Raw genomic sequence first — 22,437 nt, 5'->3', positions numbered from 1 at the left:
TCCTTGAGCAGGGAGGTTGGACCTGATGACCCCCAGAGCTTCCTTCCAGTCTTAACAGATCTGTGATTCTATAGGGATCAGGGAAGTCCTCAAAGATGGCTGGAGGAGGTGTTTGGGGATCCACCTGCCTGTACCAACCATGCTGAGAGCAGCATGCTTTGTGGCTGCTCTTCCTTACGCCGGCAGGAGAGCCAGCTGTGATGGAGGTGGCCTGGTTGCTTCTTTGCTTCAGTCTTGTCCTCTGCCGTAGCCTCTTTGGTTTTCTCAGATTTGTTTCAAAATAGTTTCTGGTCTCCACTTGGGTAACACATACCCAGCTAGTGGTATCATCAACACCTTTGTATGTAGACAGATACACATGCCATTTTATAAAATCATAGATTATCCTGAGCTGGAAGGAACTCAGGGGAATCAGCAAAGTCCAACTCTCGGCCCTGCACAAAACAGCCCCAACAATGCCACCACATGCCTTGAGAGCATTGTTCAAACACTTCTTGAACTCTTGTGAGGATTGGTGCTGTGACTACTCCCCGAGAGAGCCTGTTCCAGTGCCCAACTACCATCTGGATGAAGAATCTTTTCCCAGTACCCAACCTAAACCTTCCTGGACTCAGCTTCCTGCTGTTCCTACTGGTCAGAGAGAAGAGATCAGTGCTGCTTGTCCCACTATGTCCCCTTTTTAATTCCTTTAACTGGGAATTAAAAATATTTTCCCCAAGTTGAGTCTCTCTTGCCTGTGACAGTAATTGGTAAAGACTTTCTCTCTATCTCAACCCAAAAGCTTTCTCATCCCGTTTTCTCCCCTTCTTTTGCTAAGGATGTCTACATTTTAGTCCTAAATCTATGCGGCATCAAAGCTGGTAGTGGTAAACATGATTTTTAGCAAGATTATATTAAATACTGAATAGTCTAAGTGGCTTTTTAGATTTTTGTTTCTGCAGTCAGTATATAAGGAGACTTGGTGATGGAAATGGAAGTAAATGAAGATGTAGCTGTAACTCTTGATTGCCAGTTAAATTTTCTAGATTACATTGGTCTCTGTATTCTTGGCTTTTTCATTTAAGATGAATTAAAGGAGCTTCTCTACAGCAAGATACAATAATGTTGAAAGTCTGGTTATCTTGCAACTTTCTAGCGCTGCTTGCACTGACACTGTAGAAGGAGTGGTAGCTCATTAGGGACACTATAAATAAATATGAGGCTCATTTTTCTGTGCCACTAAGTGGTCCCACTTCAATTCAGAGCAAATACATTATGTAGGTCTAGTAGGGAAACTCTCCTTGGCCCATACACTGGCATTAATCTATTAACCTATTGATAATGAAATTAAAAGCCTGTTTTCTCTCCTAAAATGCAGACTGAGCTTTGTGTGAGCTGTCAGTGGAAATTATGTGATGGGATTATGTGGTGATTAGTGATGTAGTAATAGAAGAAGAGGCTTCTTTGTATTTCTTTGTCCTTGTGTACTTTTGACAAATACCACTAACTACTTAGCATTTGTTCCACTTTACTAACCAGCAGTTAAAATGGTGGTTTTGGGTAATAGTAAAAATAAAAATAATACATGAACTTATTTTTCCCACTAATACTTTTTCAACAAGGCCCTACAGTAATAATGCGCTCTTATTCTTTATAAATTCTTCTCAGGAAAGCAACTAAGTGTACTTTTGCTCTTGTGGATCAGAATACTATTTTCTATCACTTCAAACCTATGTACAAAGCTTTAATGTTGGTAAATAAATGCTTTTGAGTTTCTTTGTCTTATTTTCATTTTTTTAAATATTCCAGTCTATCCATTTTGAAATTTCCTTAGTTGTCCTCATTTAAGGCATTTATTTCCTCTACCAATGACAAGTGACACTTAACCCTGGGCAATGTTAAATGTCTTTGATGAGAATATGTCAGTTGACACTGATATATCAGGCACATGGCTTGTGACAGCACCCAGTATTATCTAACCATGGGTTGCAATTACGTCAGTGTGACATTTGTGGAGGTGTGAACTGGAAGAGTTCAGCATCAGAATGCTAAAGGAAGTACACAAAGAAAATCAAATCTTAGTGTCTCATCATGGCATGTTAGCTCTTGAGGCAGCTATGGAGTCTTGCAGGGTAATACTTACACAGCAGTTAAGTGTGAAGTTTCCCAATAATCCATTTTGGCAGTGCTGTTACAGGGATCATAAGCATGTGCAAGAGCTTTCCTTAAACCTGCTATTTCAGTGCAGAGTTCAGTATTCGAAGCACTGATGGAGCAGGGGAAGCAGCAAATTCCTCTGGAGCCAACTTTTTTCAAGCAGTGTCAAAATGGGAGTCTGAATGTAATGTAATGTAGATGATGACCATCAGCCTTGGCCACCTGCTGGCAAAAGTAAGTGAAGCTTCAGTCTTCTGAGTTCATGAAACTTTCACACTTTTCAGTTCTGCCTGTGCAGTTTCTTGAGGTCACTGTATCTTGTATGCTAGGTTAACATCCCAGGCTGCACCTTCAGCCTCTCTGCTTCTTCAGCCATGAGTTGTAGTGAGGTGAGGGTGCTGTTGAAACTGGCAAAGATCTGACGGATGGATTCTATTAAGTATTTGCTCAAGGAAAGAAATATCTAATTAATAAATTATATTTTGGAATAGAAGGCAGGGTTGATATTCAAGCTCTTTAGCATAAAGTGTGTTGTTTAGGCAGTGTTTCTTTCTGTAGTCATTTCCATGGCTTGTATCTGCCCTTGTTTTGTGAAATATGCTGTTAATACAATTCAATTTAAAAATTATAATAGCCAATTCATGTCTCTTAATTAAAGTAAGAATTTTTTTCCAGTTATTTACTGGAATTTTGATTGCTTTCTGATTGTTCCCATGTGTATGGGCTAGGCCACATTCATTTAAAGACCACTGATCTCAAATCTGAGAAGGCTGTACTGTTGTTTGTTAGTGTATTTTAAAGTTTAAGACTTTAGCTCAAGCTGCTTGCTTCATTTTTGCTATGGCTATATTTTAAGCATTCAATCAGGGGAGTGCCAGGAGGCACTGCCTCTCAGATGCCATGACCTCAGTGGAGATCCATGATTGAGACAAATCTTTTTATTTAAGGTGGGTCTGTCAAGATTCCTAGAGTACTTTTCCAAGCACCAGTTTTGGACTCTCAAAATTCACCCCATCTTAACCCAGTTTTCTTCTTTTGGGATTATGTTATTTCTCTGCAGGACATTTTTGGACCATCTCCAGTTACTAAAGACTTGTTCCTATTTCTGTTTTTCTTTTCCATTGGTAGATATCAGTAGACAGTAGTTTTCAGAGCACTTAAATCCTCAGATCTCACACAGCTGGAATCGAGGAAAAGCAAAGGAAAATTAGTACCTTCTGAGTTTCATGTTAGGGGTGATAGATTGCCAATTTGAAAAATGTAAAGCGAGAGCTATAGGCTGTGTTAGCATAGAAAAGGGGGCTGGGATAAAAAGCCAAAGTTGTGGTTTTCCAATAAATTAATCAGCAAGTTTGCTGGTGTGATGGTCGTGGGTGTAGAAGTGTATTGTGATATTAAAGCAGATAGAATTTTGATCTCAGCAATTTAGAAATTGGTAATGTAAACCTAAATATGAATAACTGTTTCAACAGACTTTTAGTACGAGGCAGACTGCAGCAGGCAAGAATTAGGTTTGTTAAAATGGTTGAGATGAACATAAAGGCATGCTATTAAGTTTAGTTGTATGGAGAAGATGCCCTGTATATGGAGTTTTTCAGTAGCCTAGACATGGAGGAGAAGGTATTTAACCACGATTAGCTGATCTTTACCTTGGTCAAATATAACTGGCCAAATTATAATTTTGACAGTCAGCTGTCACCACCATAATCTTTCTGAACTGGTGGTCACATGTTTTTACTGATGAACAGACACATCAGCTTTCTAGGTACATGCACACAGTTGTACCATTACATAAATATTTTGCACAGCAGAACAGGGAGAAGAGAGAGAAGATGGATATTGTGTTGTTACAAACGTGTTACAGTGACCTGGAGTACATACTTGTGATAACATTTGTCTTTTTCTGTACTTTTAATGCTAGGTGTACCCTGAGTTGCAAATCACCAATGTTGTTGAAGCCAACCAGCCAGTTACAGTACAGAACTGGTGCAAGAGGGGATGGAAGCAGTGCAATGGTCACCCGCATATTGTGGTTCCCTATCGATGTCTGGGTGAGTGACTCAGTTTTAGTCTGTTTTTTCCTGCTCTATTTTTTTCAGTGTCTTCATGCAAAAGATAGAGAATCTACATGAATGTCATATACCTCAGTATTATTGTCTTTTCTGAAAGGAGTTCTGTCCAATTGTTCAGTCTTTTGAAACTGCATTATCTAGAAAGAAAGTACTCATTTTCTCCCCTAATTAAACCCTTCTTTTTTCACATTAATTTTTGAGTATCTGGTACTTGGACTCTTACCATGAAAGACTATGGGAATCTGTATTTGTTGAAATGAAGCAAAAGATACTTTCTAAATTCCTCCATTTCATCCTGCAACTTTATTTTTATAGCAGTTGCTTGCTGTTTTCTTCTGTGTCCTTGGTGCTTTGAATCAGTTAAAAGGGAGGTTTGGGAAGTTTGGGCCCTTGTTTTTTTTGTCAACCTTTACTTTTATCTGCATTGGAAAATGGAATTGTTAATTTGCCATTTTCATTAATATTCCAGGTATTACATTTCGTTATATTATTCCATATTTAAGTATGTTGATTAACTACTGCCATTTGAATTGTGATTAATGCTGGAGCTCAGAGTTGTAAGCCAGGACAGCTAAAAGGCACAGAAGCCAACTCAGACCAGTTATTCCATGAAACAAATAATGAAAGAATTTTTTTTAAATATGCAATGTTTCTAGAATTTTTGTTCATTTTTGTAGAGTAGGTAAAACAAAGGATGTAATCTGCCCTTAGCAAAGCTGGGACTGAAGAGTAACTAACAGAAATGCTACTAGTGTGGTCAAAGTGCCAAAACAGCAGGTGTATAAAATCCGAGTTAAGTATTGGGGAAATTTTCTTGTTTTGTAAAGTTGCTAGATCTGATGTTTGTATAGATATAAAATAGGTGTTTCTAAACCTGCAGTATATCATTGTTGATGCTACTGAGGCTCTGTAGGACTAGTTTATTCAGAGCAAAAATCCTCAAGGAGAACCCAATTTCCAGACTTTTAGTGAGAAGAACCTGCCTTTAGGGATTACAGATTCTGACTGGAATTTGGTAGGAAGGAACCTGCTGGTTTCTGTGTTTTTCCAGACTTCTGCTTGAGTTGAGTTGGTTGGTTCCACCACAAGCTTTAATGCTAAAAGGGACATGCTCTTTTACCTATTTATTGCTGTGTTTTCTTTAATTTTTTATAGTCAGGATAGTAGTAGTGTTAATATATGTGTAAAGTCAGATAAGCAACTTGTGAGAGGTGAGGTAGAGCTGCAGTATCACTTAGAACGCATCACAGTGTATTTGATCAAACTCCATGAGGGTGCACTTGCACTAATTAGAGATATGGCAGAAGAACATTAGACTAGTGGAACTATAAGAACTAATGTTTTATTTTATTGTCACCCCAAGCAAAGCTCTGAATTAAGAAAAGGGAACTCTTAGGCTTAGGCTTATGTCAGATTTGGTCAGTGCCCTGGAGGTCTTACAACCTAATTTAAGCTAAAAGACAATGTCATCACAAGGGCAAATGAATATAAATTTGCTATGAATAAATTTAATCTGCAAATTATAAGGAAGTATCTGCAAACATAAGGAGCTCCAACAGTCTTCTGGTAAAGGAGTAAAAAGTCTAATCATGTGTAATAAAGTTCATAAGTTTATGGAAGGAAGTTCACAAATTTATGGACTGGACTATATGCAATTCCTTGCAGGAGTGAGGAACTGGACTTGGACTTTAAAAGTGCCCTCCCTGAGTTGCAGTTTTGAAAGAAAAGTCATTGCAAGTTGTATGGTTGCTATCTTAGGTAGCAAGATTTGGACACAAAAATTTTAAAGATGTTTAAGCACTTCACTCCCATTAACCATTAGACCTTAATTATTTTTCTTTTAATCTCCACATATGCTAAGTTTTTTCTGATTTCTGATTTGAATTGAGGCTTCTGTAATTGTATCTGATACACTGTGTTAGCTATCCTTTTTGTATGCTGAGATTCATCTTTTGACCCTGACTAGAAAACCTTAGATACTGTTGTTCCCAAGGGGCTACTGGGGGATAGATGGCCACATAATTACTCCCTCTGGAGGAAAAATTGTGACAGTGGCCATAATCTGTAATTTCTCCATCAATCCTCTGCTTGTGGTATACTATGTCTGTCTTGAAATACTTTTCCTTAAAGCATCTTTTTGTATAGAACTAAGGAATCCAGAGAGCTTTTAATTTTTATTTTTTTTTCTCTCCTCCTAGTGCTTCTTCAGTATTAAAAGATTTTTTTTTTTTTTTAATTGCATCTTGCCTGTCAGCTGTGCAAGTGCCTCAGGTGTTCTCTGTGTGGTAGCTTTTAGTGGACATTGCTAGAAGTTGGGCATTGGCAGTTCCCATTCCTCTGTCATTTTAGTGCAAGTAGACCCTTGCCCTAGACCACTGTTCAATCCATCTGGTAAGAATTAAGATACCAACAGAAAATTTGTCAGTGGGCATCTGATTGCAGGGTTGAGTCTTAACTTTGCATTGTTCTGAGGATCACTTCAAGTATCTTGAGTCAGCCCAGTAATTTCTTCCATCTTGACGTTATTTTTCACAGTTGAGAAACAGCAAGTGACAGAAATCTGGCTGCTTTCAGGCCAGAGCATCTTTACAATCTGTTTGTATCATAATCTTCAGCCAAGGCTTTCTAATGTGTGGAGCCCATTTCACTACAGCCCTTGCCTGCTCCAGGAGTTTTTCTCTTTGAGACTTCTGCAGTGTGGTTGTTACAGCAGTTATTTGTAGCAGTGTGCTTCAGTAACGTCCATCAGATTAACTAGATTACACAGCTTCATAGTTTCTTAAGAGAATGCAACTAAAGCATAAAAATAGTAGTTCAAACAGGGCAAAATGAAAGCCCCTTATTTGAGTCTGCCATGTGTCTTTGCATTGACCATAGAAATATTCCCTAAAAATGTTCTAGTTGGATCTAAATCTTAAAGATTTGAATTACTTGAATTGTTTGAGTGAGGACTGTGGTGCTTGACATAGAGCCATGTACGTGTTTGGGTACACAGCAAAAATGAGGAGCTGTGAGATGTGCTGCTCGAAGAGTGAAGATCTGCAGAACTCCCTTCTCCTCTCTCAGGTGTGTGTACCACCCTCACACCTGCATCACTTGCTGTGTGGCACAGCTTGCAGGGTTACAGCAGACAGTGCCAAGATGTGACAGCTACAGCTGGTCTGTAGGCTTCACAGATAAAATTTGCCATAACAGAACATCCAGCATGACCAGCCTAGAAGTAAACAAGTCCCCGAGTAAGACAATGCTAGGCTGGATTTGAACTCAAACAGGAAACCCCAGTCAATCCCATTCAATCCTGGATGCAGACGTCTAGTTGGCCACTGAGCTGGGCAGTGCTGAGACCCCAGCCAATCAGAATTTAAAAAAATCAAATTTGAATCAAAATTCAAGCATGGGGATTTTGAACCCCCTATGAAAGGAGGCATTCCTCAATAAACATTGGCTGTTGTCGCACGAACTTCAGTGTGTTCTGTCGTGTGCCTGTCTCCAAAACTGCGACAAACAGAACACCAAGAAACCAATGATTCCTTCCTTTCTTTACAGAAACTTTTTTTTGGGAAAATACTATGGCCACCATCTTGACCATGTAAATGTTGGTGGGAGCTCTACTGCTGGCCGCAGCAGGAGAGCAGGATTTCTGCCACTGTGTGGGCAATAAGTATTTCTACTTTGCACTTTCTCCTCTCTTCACTGCTTGCCTGAGGAGAGACAGCTGGTGAATTTGTGCAGTGGCCAATGAAATGAAGTAATTCACTCCATGTTCCTTGTTGGTTGTAGGAGAAGTCATCCTTGTCCCAGAGTGTGATTCTTTGAATACCTTGGATAAATGCGTGGATATGCATTTCTGAATTGATGGCATTTCATTTTCTGTTGGTGAAACACATCCTGAACCCTGGATAAAGAGGGGACACTCAGTTACGTGGGTGTGGATCAATATGTGGGCATGGCAGATGGGATATGGCAAGGTGTGCCAAAGGGGGAATTACAGGAGCTTAACTGTGCTGTTCAAAGTGCATGTTCAGGAGTGGCTCTGCCTCATTATCCCATTAATGTATGCTGCTAAGTGTTGGAAAGATCCAGATGTGTTGGAATCTCATTATGTATATAGCCTTTGTCAATCAGAAAGCGATTACGTGCAGTCATTTGTTCATAAACGAGTAGGTTATATGAAAAATATATTTAGATGTTTGGTTATGCACTGAAATACTGGCTTCTGTTTCTGGTTTTAACAAAAATGTCTTCAAAAATATTTATTAACTTGTCATGCTTTATAACTCTAGCAGTTTGTGAAGTTATCTACTTCCAAACTTCCAGGGTTTGAAAGACAGATGTCTGCCAAGGAAGGTGGGAACATCCCTTGGAATATGAACCTCTTCCCTCCAAATTATTATAGCTTTGAAATTACAGGGCTTTCAGGCAAAGATATGGGAAAAGGAATAGCAGTTCTTTTCTGATATATATATATGGGAAGGGGAAGGGGTTCGGGGTCCTGTTATTTTCCTCTGAGGTACCTGAGTAGATGGTGAGTGTCCTTTCCAGTGAGATTAGGTATTAATAAGCTCCCAATTCAACAGCAGCTCTTACGAGCAAAGGCTCACCCATGGTTAGGAAGAAGAAGTAAAGGGCTGGACCTGTTGGTGGCAGTGAATTCTCCCTAAGGTAGCAAAAACTCCACTGTTCCCTTCTGATCCCGAGAGCAAGAGAGAGTGAGGAGCTTGAGCCCAGTACCTGATCCTCCAGCCAAAATCTTCTGGTATTTCTGCCCTTCCAAAGAGAAAACCCCTGCCAGCTGAGAGTGGCCAGCTGCACCCTTCCACCTCCTCCCCTTGCCAGCCATCTCTTTAGTCTCTTAATTAGTGGTCTTTATAATCTCTCAGGCAACTGTTTTGGTTTAGGCTAAATTTGGAACTTATGAATGGGGTCTTTCTAGAAAACAAATTCAACTGGCCCCTCCCCCAACTGGTTTGGGAAAAGATTTTTTTAGAGAAAAATGAAAAAAAACCTGTTTATTTAACAGAAATTGAATAATTTTAAACAACAAAACTTCTTGTTGTTTGATGAGATGGCAAATCAATTTATCTAATCTTTGTGGTGTAGCTCAGTTTGCTTAGGTTTTTATCAGTCCCTCTGACACTGGAAAGTGCCGAGGCCCAGGCTCCGGTGGGCTGCAAGTGTGAGTTCCTGGGGTTTGTCTGGTTTTTAGTCTAGAGCAGGTTTGAATAGATCTAAGGAAAAGGGAAAGAACCAGTCTGGAGAACCTTTTTGCTTCAGCTAGTTAAAACTAGCTAGAAGCAAAGGAGAGCTCTGTCCTGCTGTCTGTTTGTGTTGCAGACAACATAGTTCAGGAGCAGGATGCGGGGGAGTGAGTGTTTTTTCTCAACAGAAACTGCGTGCTTATTCTTTCTCCCTTTTGCTTTTAGAGCTAGTCTTAAAAGTGCAGAATTTAATATGTGACATAAACAAAGTGATTTGGGATACAAGCATCATAAAATCACTCCAGGACATTCCACCCCTTATCTTCATATCGTCAACTTATTACTAAAACTAATATATATATTTTAACTCTACAAACACATACATTATATATATACACATATATACACATATATAGAGTCAAGGGTAGTGATAGTCAGCAAATAGTGATATTTACTTATGGTTCTTACTTTACAATTAGATTTCTTCGAGGTACACCTTGCATTGTTTTTTTTTTTTTTTGTATTATCAACTGTGTGCACTTTGGTCTTTGAGCAAAGACAGCTCCATGAATGGGTTTGTCTATACTTGAAGTAGAACTGATTTAAACTGTTTTTTTTAACAAGCTTTTGACAGGTATTAGTGGAATTTTGATTTCATTTATTGTATGCAGGGGTTCAGATTGGGCAGGGCCTGCTCAATTAGTGGAACTTCAAGTGTTAATTAACTAGGTGGCTTTTGTTAGATGTTGTTTTCAACTTTTGAAAGATCCCGCACCCAATGTTTTTAAGGTGGATTTTAACAGTTTATTGTATTTTTTCACTTTCCCAGTCACTGGTGCATGGTAGGGGATATGATACACTCACCCAAGCTTTTAGCTCAGGTGTTTATAAGGCTATTGAAATTAGTCTCATTGTCTGACTCAGTCCTCTCAGGGGTACTGTGCTTTTAAAGGACTTGTTTTTTAAGGCTCAGGGTGGAGTTCCAGGCAGTAGCATGAGGTACAGGGTAGGTTTTTAACTATTTGGTGGTGGTTTTTACTGTTGGAGCACGTAGTATTTGCCTTGGCGGGTTTGGGGAAGGGTGATGTAGTTAATTTGTCAGGCTTCTTTATACTTATATTTGGACTACTGTTTCCTATACTATAGGGGTTTTATTCGCTTGTCTTGTTTGATTGCAGCACACGTCTCACAGTCATGGATAACTTGAGAAATACCGTTTATGGTTGAATTTAATTTTTGGTTTCATGCTTACTTCTAGGTGGCATTTTTATTTTGATGACTTGAGGTATTATGAGCTCATTCAGCTAGGAACAATTTTCTTTTTGGTTGTTAATTTAAATTTGGTTTTGACACTTATTTTTGTAGCTTGATTTATTTGTGTTTAGGGTTAATTGAACAGTTTTGAGTTCAGCAAGTTGGTTTGATTAATTTTTTTGTTTTTCAGTAGCTTTTGCAAGTTGTCGTGCTGGGTTTTATACGGTTGTTTTTTAATTTCGTTTCATTTCTATGATTTGACAGGAACTATCGTTGAAAAGAGCATAGCTTGTTTCCTCTGCTGGCTGTTGGTTGTATGGTGGAGTTTCTTTAGCAGGTGTTATTTGTGTTTGGTTTTTTTCATGAGTGAGACTAAAGTTTTTACTTTTTGGTTAGTTTGTATTTTTAAAATTTTGGGGTGATTCAGTTTTTTAATACGGGAGCGTTGTGTGATGTGAGTAACTTAGTTTATTTTATGTGGCATTGATGGCATGGTAGATGCTGGGAACTTTTGCTTTGAATATCCACTCCAGCACCGGTAGTCGGGTTGTCAGGAGTTGTGTTTATGTGCTAATTACTTTTGAGGTGGTTTGAACTCTTTTACAGGCTGTTAAAATTTCTTTCTTTGTGGGAGCATATTTGGTTGTAGACTTTTTATAGCTTTGACTCTAGAATCTCAGTGGTTGGTTTTGAGTCTCACTCGGCACTTTCTGCCAAAGGCTCAAGGACAGACCATGGCTCCTGGATGCAGAGTAGAGCACATTTTTCACATCTGGTCTTGTCTTGACTGGGCTAAAAGTTACTGTATGAGCGATTTCATGCTTGATTTGGACAAAGGTTTTTTGCTGTTCAGGGTCTTACTGGAAAGTGTTGGGTTTTTTTGCAGGTGATCACATAGAGAGGGCTTACAATCTGGCTGTATTTAGGAATATATATTTTCTAAAAACTTATGGTGCTTAAGAAAGCTTGTGGAATTTTTTTGCTGGTTGGTGGAGACATTGTTATGATCTTGTTGATGACATTGGTGGGGATCTGATGCCATCAGATTTATCTTGTCACTTTTAGGAACTGGATTTTTCAAGCAGGTTTTTTAACTTGGCTCTTTTTGATGGTGAAACCAGTTTTCAGGAAAATCTGGATGATTTTTCTTCTTTTTTTCAAAGACTTTTGCAGTTGTATTCTTTTACACAGTGATGTTATGTACTGTAGATGTTTTGGAGTTTTACTTTTTTTTAGTGCAGTCTGAATCAGTCCATAACAGATGGTGGGATTATGCTTCCACCCCTGGGGCAGTGGGTTTTAGGTGTGCTGCATTCCTCTCCAGATGAAGGCTAACTGAGGTTTGCATTTTGCTGTTGAAGGAATGGAGGAAAATGTGTTGGCCATGTTAATAGTGGTGTACTGTTTTGTTGCCTTGGACTCCAGCTTGTACTGGAATTCTAGTATGTCCAGCACGGCAGTGCTCAGTGGTGGAGTCACTTCATTCAAGGCACAATAGTTTACAGTCAATTTTTTTTTTTTTTTTTTCAGATTTACGCACAGGCTAAATGTGACTGTTGAAGGGTGAGTGGGTTTTGTTGACTACCCCTTGGCTGTCTAGCTTAGAGATTATTTTGTGGATGGGAATCACAGCATCTTGAGTTGTTTTATACTGCAGGCACTGCACTGTTGATGTGGCAATTGATACTTGTTGCTCTTCCCCATTCAGAAGTCTTACTGCAGAGGGTTCTCTGATAGTCCAGGAAAGGTGTTCAATTGTTTGGTGTTATCTGTTTTTACAGCTGTTATATCTAAATGCTTACTTGAGTTTTTTTGTGTCTTTGAAATACCTACTTTGGAGGATGTTCAAAATGCATGGGGCCTCTAGGCCAGTCACAATAGGGTGGTTTTTTTACTCATTTTTAGTCAGGTCCACATCAGCTTTTACTAAAGTCGTGTGATCCCCCTGTCATGCTAGCAATAGAAACAGATTCTGTTTTTGCATGCATTGATGGGATTAATGTGCACTGCGTACTAGTATTAACTAAGGTTTCATATTTTTGTCGTTTTGATGTGTAGGTTAATGAATTTACACAGTTTAAAAGACATGGTTTTCCCTAGCCTCTGCCTGGCTAGAGGCAGTGCCCCTCTAAGCCTGGTTATTCTTTTCTTTTGTGTATTTGATTTGGAGGTTTCTTCAAGGGGATAGGACATGGTGTTACTGTCATTATACTTGGCAGTTTGGCTGTGTCAGGCTGTGACACTGGCTGTTGGGTTCTTTTTCCCAGGACTGAGATTGATGAGAGAGAAGCTATTTTCTCGTGTTTGGACTTGGTTGTTTATTCTTTCCTTATCAATATTACATATATACAGAGTACAAAGAGCTACATACATCAAGATAGAGAATGCAAAATGGCTAGTGAAGAACCTCTTCAAGGACCTTTATATGTCTATTTGTCCAATTAACAAATGTCAAGTAAGTAATTTTTCTTAGTGATCCAATGACCTGACACCTGTGTGCTGCACTGTGGCATTCTCTATCCAATCACTCATTATTACCCAAAAACCCTTAGAAGAGGAAGGAGAAAGGGACAGCGCCCTAAGTCTTCCACCTTGCTTCTTATTTTCTAAAATAGCTTAAACCTTAAACTCCAAATTTCTTGTCCAGTGACTTAAGAAAACTCTATCTAACATATATACTCACATTCCCAGTTTCTCTACTTAGCTTTAACAGCTGTCTCCATGGTGTTATGTGAAACTCAGTGCTGTCTTGGGTGTCAGAGCCAGACATCACAGATAAGGATACATATTCTGTACCTCTGGCCCCAGCATTGCTGTTTTTTAATTCAAGCAATCATTTTGCCAGAGCAGTAGTAGATTTCTTATTTAATTTCATCATTTCTTCTGGTTTTTTTACAGTCACGCAGGAAGAACTAAAGCTCAGCTTGTGGGGTATACTTTTTTTTCTTAATTTGGAGGACTTTTGTGTTTTGTACCAGGACTTCTGATCTGTATTGCCAAGATTTGGAGAAAGCTTTCTTTCATTTATTCTTAAAGATTTTTGTGATCTTTAAATTTTTTTATTTTGTTTTTTAATTTTTGCAGACGTGTTATTACAGTTGCAATTTTTGTATGTGTGGGGCCATGCGTGGTATCTGTATATGTTCAGAGCTTTTTTGCTGTATCAAGCATGGTTTTCTCCCTGTCATCTTGTTTCATTATTGCTAAAGCAGAAGTGTATTTTTGTGGCCCAAGTCATACAAGTTTTCGCCACATCATGGATGTACATGGTACCAAGTCTGGATTTTTAGTGCTTAGGTTATCTAAGAAGAGAATCCCTGCCACTGCCATTTCTCTTAAGCATTGAATCTCTTGTTTTATGGTTTTCTACTGGGTTTGCTGTATATAGAGATTATTTGCACACTGATATCTTTGTGCCATACTTGCCAGGACCCATTCCCAGAGGCTATAAGGGTCAGCCCCCCTCATCATTCTTTGGTCAATAATTGAATTTTAACTGGATTTTAAATGCTTTGCTTTAGTACCATCCAGAACTGTAGCCTCACCTGCGGCGTCCCACAGATGGACTAACTAACAAATTATAGATTCATTAGGTTATTGAGTGTAATATTTTTTAGGCCATGAAGGTACTTCAGGCAAAGGACTCACTAGTGACTTTTGATTTTGTGTCAGTTGCTGGCTTTGAGAGTCCTTCCCCCGCATCACCATTATCATGATCTCCTGGCTGATCGGTTTTGGTTTTGTGTTTTATGCCTCTCATGGTGGGAGCAACAACCAGTGGTTTAGGCTCACTGTCTGGTTTAGTTGCTGGCTTGGGTTTATTGTTTGGTTTAGCTGCTGGCTTAGCTGTAGCTTTAAAGATTGGGGTAGTTGCTGATTTATTTCTCTGCTTTACAGTATCTAGCAGCATGCGATAAGCATACACTAGGGCCCAGTTTATTGTAATGATATTTTTCTCTTTAGAATCATCATGGCAATTCTCTTCCAGATATTTCCCCATGTCATCTGGGTTTTGTATTTGTTCACGTGAAGATTCCCAGGCCTGGGGGGATCAGAAAATTTCTTCAGGGCCCAGCCCATTCTCTCCCATTCTCCACACTGCTCAGGATTTTCTACACCTGAGTCTACTTCTGGGGCAGGGGTCTCATTGGCTCTGCTGGATATCTCAACCTTCATTCTAGAGAAGTTACAGATCATAGAGAGGAAGCTTAACAGCTGAACTACCAGGAAAGTGGTATCTTTAACACTCAAGGGAAACTGAATATTTTCAAAAAGGGACATAACAGATTCAAAGGAGAAGAAGGAAAGGAAAAGCTGAAAAGCCTCATCCCCTGCTCCTCCCCTGACAAACTGGGTGCAGTTACCAAAAAACCCCCAAAACATGCCACTGGGACTGAGAGGCAGGGTCAGACGAAGAAACCATAAGCCAAACATACCTGGCACAAACTCCAGTATCTTTATGAACTTCCTATAAATCTTTATGGCCAAGCCCAGCACATAGCTATTCTCATCTGTACCCCTCTACTGTAAAAGCTACGTGTTGGGGACAATACTGGAGCTATCTCTGGGAAAGAAAATAAACCTAGGGACCAGAAAGGTATTAAAACATCAAAAAAGTCTAGGGACCAGAACCACATGAAGGCCTTCACCCTGAGAGACATTATGCATTTAAACTACATGGCTACTGACTGCTTTATCCCAATACAGAGTGAGTACAACCAAAATACAATTAGTAATCAGTAATTAGTACACTTTTTTTCCACTTTCCTGAGCCACACATTGGGGGCCAGTAATTGTATTTGTTTTGGTTTAAGGTAAATTTGGGAGAGAACTTCTGAATGGGGTCTTTCTAAAAAGCAAATTCAACTGGCCCCTCCCCCAACTGGTTTGGGAAAAGATTTTTTTAGAGAAAAATGAAAAAAAACCTGTTTATTTAACAGAAATTGAATAATATTAAACAATAAAACTTCTTGTTGTTTGATGAGATGGCAAATCAATTTATCTAATCTTTGTGGTGTAGCTCAGTTTGCTTAGGTTTTTATCAGTCCCTCTGGCACTGGAAAGTGCCAAGGCCCAGGCTCCGGTGGGCTGCAAGTGTGAGTTCCTGGGGTTTGTCTGGTTTTTAGTCTAGAGCAGGTTTGAATAGATCTAAGGAAAAGGGAAAGAACCAGTCTGGAGAACCTTTTTGCTTCAGCTAGTTAAAACTAGCTAGAAGCAAAGGAGAGCTCTGTCCTGCTGTCTGTTTGTGTTGCAGACAACATAGTTCAGGAGCAGGATGCGGGGGAGTGAGTGTTTTTTCTCAACAGAAACTGCGTGCTTATTCTTTCTCCCTTTTGCTTTTAGAGCTAGTCTTAAAAGTGCAGAATTTAATATGTGACATAAACAAGGCGATTGGGGATATGAGCCTCATAATATCACTCCAGGACAGCAACAAATGGGACAAAAGTCCCTGAGAGAAAGGAAAAAAAGGAAAACTTCTAACCTCCAACCTCATGTCAGAAGAAAAAGCACACTTAAGTTTTGATATGCATGCTTAGCCGATTATATCAAACACCAAGGTTATGCTTGGAATGAATAATTTGAATAGAAATACATGTAATTTGCAGTTGTTCTAGCAGTAGTTCTTCTAAAATTACTTGCTGTTTTAACGGTGGAATTTTTTCACACAAGAATGTGAAGTGCTTGTATATTTCTGTACATGGCAAAACTTGCTGTTTTTACCTCCTCTAAACTCACGTGGCACCTATTTCTGTTGCAGTGGCAGAGCTTCTGGGTAATTGGAAACACTTTCCAATGGCTTTTCCATGCAGTTCCTAATTAACATTAAATAATTGTCCTGGAGTTTTCCTGTCCTTGTTAGCTTAGCTTTTCACCTCCAGCTTGCCTCAGTCTTCAGTCAGCCATGTGAGTGATGCAGACAAGCCTCACACCACGCTGTTCCTAAAATAAAAAAATTCTTAGTTGCAGCCTACAGAACTGCAATATGTTTAGTTTTTCTGACAGTACTAGCTGACAGGAAGCAGAGGAGTTACTGATCATTCATATAAACAATAATGAATTTACTGATTTATTATCATTCTAAGGTCTATTGCCTCATGGTTTATAATTGTGTCTTTTGAAGTATTTTCTTCTCAAAGCAGGACTTTAAAAACCAGGGGACAAAATTCCATCACCTCGACAAAGAGGTAGGGAGAGGGCAAAGAAATCCCGAATGTGATCATCCACCAGCAGCACAAAAACTTCCTCAGCTTGTCACAACTATGTTTCTGGAGGCTTCCACCTCTTCACTCAAACCAAACATTGGTTCAGCTTTTGGGTTAGCCAGATCCTAGCTGAAGGCATAGAAACATAGAAGGGCAGAGATAAAACAAAATCAACATTCTGCAGATGACCACAATGTATTTTAATTATAACACTATAATTAGTATTTACATATTTTTGTGTAAATATTTACTATGTAAATACATATGTATCTGTAAGTATTAATGTAAAACATCTAATTCTTGTATAGTAAGACCAGAAGAAGAAAGAATTCCAAATTTGTATATTTCTGTGCATTCTTGGGATGTACATGTTTTATTTATTTGGTGGTTGCAGTAAGGTTGTAATAAGAACAGGGGACATCACAAAAACTTTTTGAGATCTTGAACATCAGATCTACTCCTAAAGCAGTAAAATACCTTCTTCAGAGGTATTTGCTAAAGACAGCATTACACATTGTAGTAAGCCTTTCTATGTTTAAGGAGCTTAAGAAGGAAAATCAGTTTTTCTGCTTGAATGACTAAAGCTAGTTGGACTAAGTTTTCTGTCACTTGTAACTCCGCCCAGGCTGAGGTATCAGGGATTAAAAACAGGTGTTCCTGCTTTTTCTGCAGTGCTTCATGTAAAAAGACTTAACCTCAAAAAGTAACACTAAAAGACTATTAGTAAGGTTAAAAAGAGCTCAAAAATTGGAAAAAGGTGAAACTAAGGGGCCTCTCTGATCATAGTTCAGTCCTTCCTGTGCAGAGGGTTACAGGGAGGCTGTGATTGTGGAGCTGCTCTGCCTGCTCTGTTACACTGTGGGTGCTTGAATGAGCTATTCTATGTTTCTTTCCTGATCCAGCCTCTCCCATGCCCAAGTTACTGTTCACCGCTCAGATCCTATCCAAAGACAAAACTAATTTTCCTCTTAGAAGTTTCTTGAATCTTACCCAAACACTTCAGAGATCATACATTTCATTTCATAAATGTCATAAGGCGTGTCATCCTTAATTTTTTAGTTGGAAACTTGAGAAAAGCTGGAGAGAAGCTTCCAAATCGTAAATATCCCTTGGTAGTTGGGCTCCAAACTGCAAAATGCTTGAAACAGTCTCAATGTGTATGTGAGTGTATGTACCCAAGGAGTCTTCATGAAGCATATACCTTTGGTTTTTATAGATGGGTATGTTCACACACACATAACCCATGAGTGATGCATGAACCTGCTACATGAGTTTAATGTCTTGTTCATTGTACCCATCCAGTTTTTGGAACAGACAGACCAGGAAGTTTTTATCCAAATGTCTTTGTAGTGCCACAGAGCTGATTGATCCTTTTTTTTTTTTGGTGCTTTTCTTTCAACCTAAAGAACTTAATTTTGCAGTGGGAGAATCCTGCTGATTAGTGTGTGGTTTGTTTTAGCATCTTAGGAAGGAAGGATGGGGAGAGGAACAGAAAGGAAACATCCATCTTATCATGTAGTCATTAAATTGATCTTAATTGAAAAGATGTAGCATCTTTCAAAAAAATTCTCATCTAACTGAAGGTAGCTGTGAATTTTCATGCTAAATACATATTGGTCTTAGAGTGGAATTGAATGTTGTCAGCAGATTTGATGCAGTTAACTGCAGAGGGAGGGCCAGTCATGGGACTCACTGGGTATTTCGAAAAGGTGCTAGGGAATCTTCTGGAAATGCAGTTCAGTAAGCCTGTCTGGGAGAGGGGATACTTCTTTGAAGTGCTGAACATCCAGGAATATTGGACTTGTCAGTGAGTATGATACTGAGAAAGAGTTTGTTTTTTATGAAGAGTAGCTAGACAAATGCATAGTGTACCTTCTTTGATTTTTCAGAAGATATTAAACAAGATATACTACCAAAAGCTATTAAAGATTAGCCATGGAATAAAAGAGAAAACTCATATGTGGCTAAATAAAGATAAGAAAAGGCAGGAATTAAATGTCCATCCTCAGACTAGAGAAGGGTCAGCAGTAGAATCTAAAGGGATCAGTTCCTGTGCCAGCGATGTTCAAAGTATGTGTGATTTGTAAAAAAGAGTAAATTTTGAGGTGACCTGCCACAGCAGGGGCGATGGTGAAGGGGGTGCTGCGACCTTTCCAAAGAGGCATCCTGAGAAGAACTGCTTGGGGGCACTGGCATGTCCTTCTCTTTCCCTGGAGAGTGATTTCTAGCTCAGTGGCTAGCTCAGCAGCTCTTTTAGGCAACACAGAAAAGGGACTGGAGAGCTGTGTGGCAATACACAGAGAAATCAGCCTTTATTGAAAGCAGGGCCCTCTGAGTAGGGAGCCAGGGACAGTTGCTCCCAGAACAGGGGAAAAACTGGGTTTTATATAGGGAAAGAGAGGGGCAGGGAGAAACTAGTAACAAATAGAATACAAGTAACTTGGTGGGGTGACAGAGACAGAACCAGTGAGTTACAGCAAATCAACATACAATGTGCAAAGGCCTCTGGGTGGGAGACTTTCTCACCCTGAGCACAAATATCTTGCTCAAGGGTTAGCTCTCCAGGGGAGTGCCACAACTTCTTTGCTGGCCGATTCTTCGGCCCGCAGAGTAAGCCATTTGATGAAGATACTAAGTTCTTCAAGGTAGAGTTAATAAAGACAAATTATGAAGAATTTCAGAAGGGTCTTTGATACTGAGTGACTGGATGTAAAATGGAAGCAAAAATTAATGTCGTAAAGGCAGTGTTTATTGGAGAAGCCCAAAATGCAATAATCTTAGTATATATGGTGAGACTGTGAGTAGCTTCAAACTTCTCAGGATTGAGACCTTGAGGATTAATACTTCTGTGAAAATATATGTTCTTTAGTGCTGAAACCCAACAGTCCTAGGGATTATTAGGAAAGGAATGGGGAACAAGGCATAGAACATAACTGCATCACTGTGTCAGCTATGGACCTTCATGTATTTGTGAACACTGTGTGCAGTTCTGGTTTTCCTCAGAAGTGCAGAGTGGAAATCGAAGAGTTAAGAATGATGGGGAGTGCTTAAAATATGACATGGCCCCCATAAAAAATATGACCCAGTAGATTAGATCTTTCCAGTATGGAAAGGAAGATGACTGGAGGATCTGACAGCACTTTGCAAACTCATTAGTAGCTTGGAGAGGATGGCTGGGGAATGGTCATTCACCCTGTATTTCATGAGAAGACCTCAGATTATCAAATTAAACTTGCAGGCTTTAGGTTTCAAGCAAACAGAAATAATTGAGTAGTTGTAAATTCTGTTGCACAATGTGTATGTGAGCTCCTCATCCATCAGCCACAATGTCTTTTGGATGCTGAGAGCCTACAAAGTTTTAAAACCCAACAGTTCACTACAAGATAACTCATAAGGTGTTAGAGACCTAGTCTTGTGTCTGTAGAAGTTGTGGTGAAATAGGGTCTTGGGGAAGTACTGCTGCATGCTGGTCTGCATATACCTTATGCCCTTTTGTGATGCAGTGTTGAGCTGCTTTTGAACACTTGAGCTAAAATGTTTTGTGGACTGAGATAGGCATTGTCATGCTTAGGTGGCTTCCTCTGCCATATCAGTGCTTGTGATCAGACTAGTTACTCCTTCCCCTTCTAACCTTCTTCTCTCCTGCCTTTCTGTGTCTCTGAGGGTACTGCCCCTGTCTGGCTCTTCTTACAGATCCACTTGCTCCAGGTTTTCCAGCCTTGCTCTGTTCTTTGGCTCACCAGATGCTACTGTCTTGACCATCACCATTTCACTCAAGTCTCCCAGGCAATGATGTTTCTTCACCTCTCTTTTTCTTCTGAGTAATCCTCTTCCTACCTTGACATCTGCCTTTTCCTCTCAGCAGGTTCTTCTTCCTGTCAGCATCTGCTATCCAAGCCAGTTTTGTTTATGTCCACTTCCCAGATCTTCATCAGCTCTGCTGTGCATCTATTGCCATCTTTTTAAACACCTCACTTGGTGATACCTGAGCAAGCAGATCAGGATTCTTTGATCCTTTCTGGAAGTAATGAGATCAGTCGGTTCCAGCATGATGGCAAAGGACCCCTGTTCTAGTTTTAGCAGGGACAGAAATAGCTAGCAGGGTGATGTGTTGAGGATTTAGGGTGAGAATAATGTTGGTAACACACTGATGGTTTAGTTGTTGCTGAGGAGTATTTGCAATCGGTCAAGGAGTGTTTCTGCCTCTCACCCTTTCCAGCAAGAAACTGGGCAGAAACAGCAAAGGCACCTGATCCCAGTGACCAAAGGCATATTCCATGCCATATTGTGGCATACTCAATATATAAACCAGGGAGAAAGCTGGCCATGGACTCTGCTTGGGAGCTCTGTCTGGGCATCAGGTGGTGGGTGGTCAGTGCAAGCTTCTTTTGTACTACAATATACTACTATTATACTACAATAATACTACTAGTAATTTTTTATTTTTGGTAGTAGTATTTCTCCTCACTTCCATTTCTATCTTGTTAGGCTGTCTTTATCTCTGTCTTACTTTTTTTCTCCCCCCCAGTTTTCTCCCATATTCCATGGGGAGGGGGACAGTGCAGGGAATGAGTGAGGAAGCAGCCACGTTGGAGTTTAACTGCCTGATAGTGTAAACCAGAAGAAAATTTAAGACAAAGGAAAACTATCTTTCTGTGACAGCAAAAAATGCTCTGGGTTCTGGGTGTTAAGGTGTTAGTGTGTGTGTCAGCATTTAATCAAATGTAAAGAAAGCTATAATGACCTCAAATTAGTTTTTTATTTTTCAACCAACTATAGTAAAATTTAGTTTGTTAAAGTATTCTAAATAGACTGTTATAGACAGAGTGTTGTTTGTCATGTTGCTTTATTTGTGTTGGAGGAAGATTCTGATGCTCTCTTTGTTAGATGACCTGACTGCTGCAAGGTACTCTACTTAAAGCTTAGCTAAGATGATGTCAAGTTGTATAACAAACATGGTTATTTCCCCTTTGGTGGCTTCTGATTAATGTTTTAAATGGTCTTTAATTTTCCCTTTTTCAGTGAAAAATGTGATTCCATGTTTCCTTATAGTTGCATTTAATTATTTTTTAAAAACAATCCCCTAACAAAAACCTCACCTTAAGGTATTTTTTCTTCTCCATTACTTATATCCTGTTTATGGCTTATAACATTGGTTGAAGATTTCCTTAGTCTTTATTTCAAGTCCAGTGTCTTGTAGGCAGGATGAAACAGCATTATTGGTCTCTTATAAGTGACATTGTGATTCTTCTTAAGCATTAAGTCCAACATTAAAATGAACAAATCAGGAAAACTTGGAATAATAATGCTTTGAGCTCTGAAGTCCAAAGGAGAAAAAAAACACAGTGATGGGCACTGTGGAAAGGAGAATCCTGGTTATGAGTCATGGTGTTGAAACTGCTGCATTTCCAAAGTCTTAAAACAGTGAATTGGGCCTGTGACCTGTCATTCCTTGTCTGAGCCTGCACTGTCCTCTGTCCCACATACGCATCACCAGCAAGGCAGTGTTCTCACTGAACTGTTGCTTTGTGCAGAAGCAGATGGATTGCTTGCGTGAAAAACAAAGTTCACTTC

The 22,437-nt window shown here is 39.4% G+C and overlaps 1 protein-coding gene across 1 annotated transcript in view; it reads left to right on the top strand.

Annotated features, from left to right (window-relative positions):
• The window catches only part of APP (amyloid beta precursor protein), a 256,250-nt gene that overhangs the window by 83,248 nt on the left and 150,565 nt on the right, over window positions 1-22,437 (top strand). The window contains exon 3 of the mRNA XM_058835905.1: window positions 4,058-4,187. Within this exon, the coding sequence (XP_058691888.1) occupies window positions 4,058-4,187 (130 nt within the window). The remainder of the gene's footprint in view (window positions 1-4,057; window positions 4,188-22,437) is intronic.

This window comes from Poecile atricapillus, chromosome 1 (genome assembly GCF_030490865.1).
Source record: "Poecile atricapillus isolate bPoeAtr1 chromosome 1, bPoeAtr1.hap1, whole genome shotgun sequence".
Lineage (NCBI taxonomy): Eukaryota > Metazoa > Chordata > Aves > Passeriformes > Paridae > Poecile > Poecile atricapillus.
Note: the sequence above shows the minus strand (reverse complement) of the source record. Positions and strands in the feature narration are given on the sequence as shown.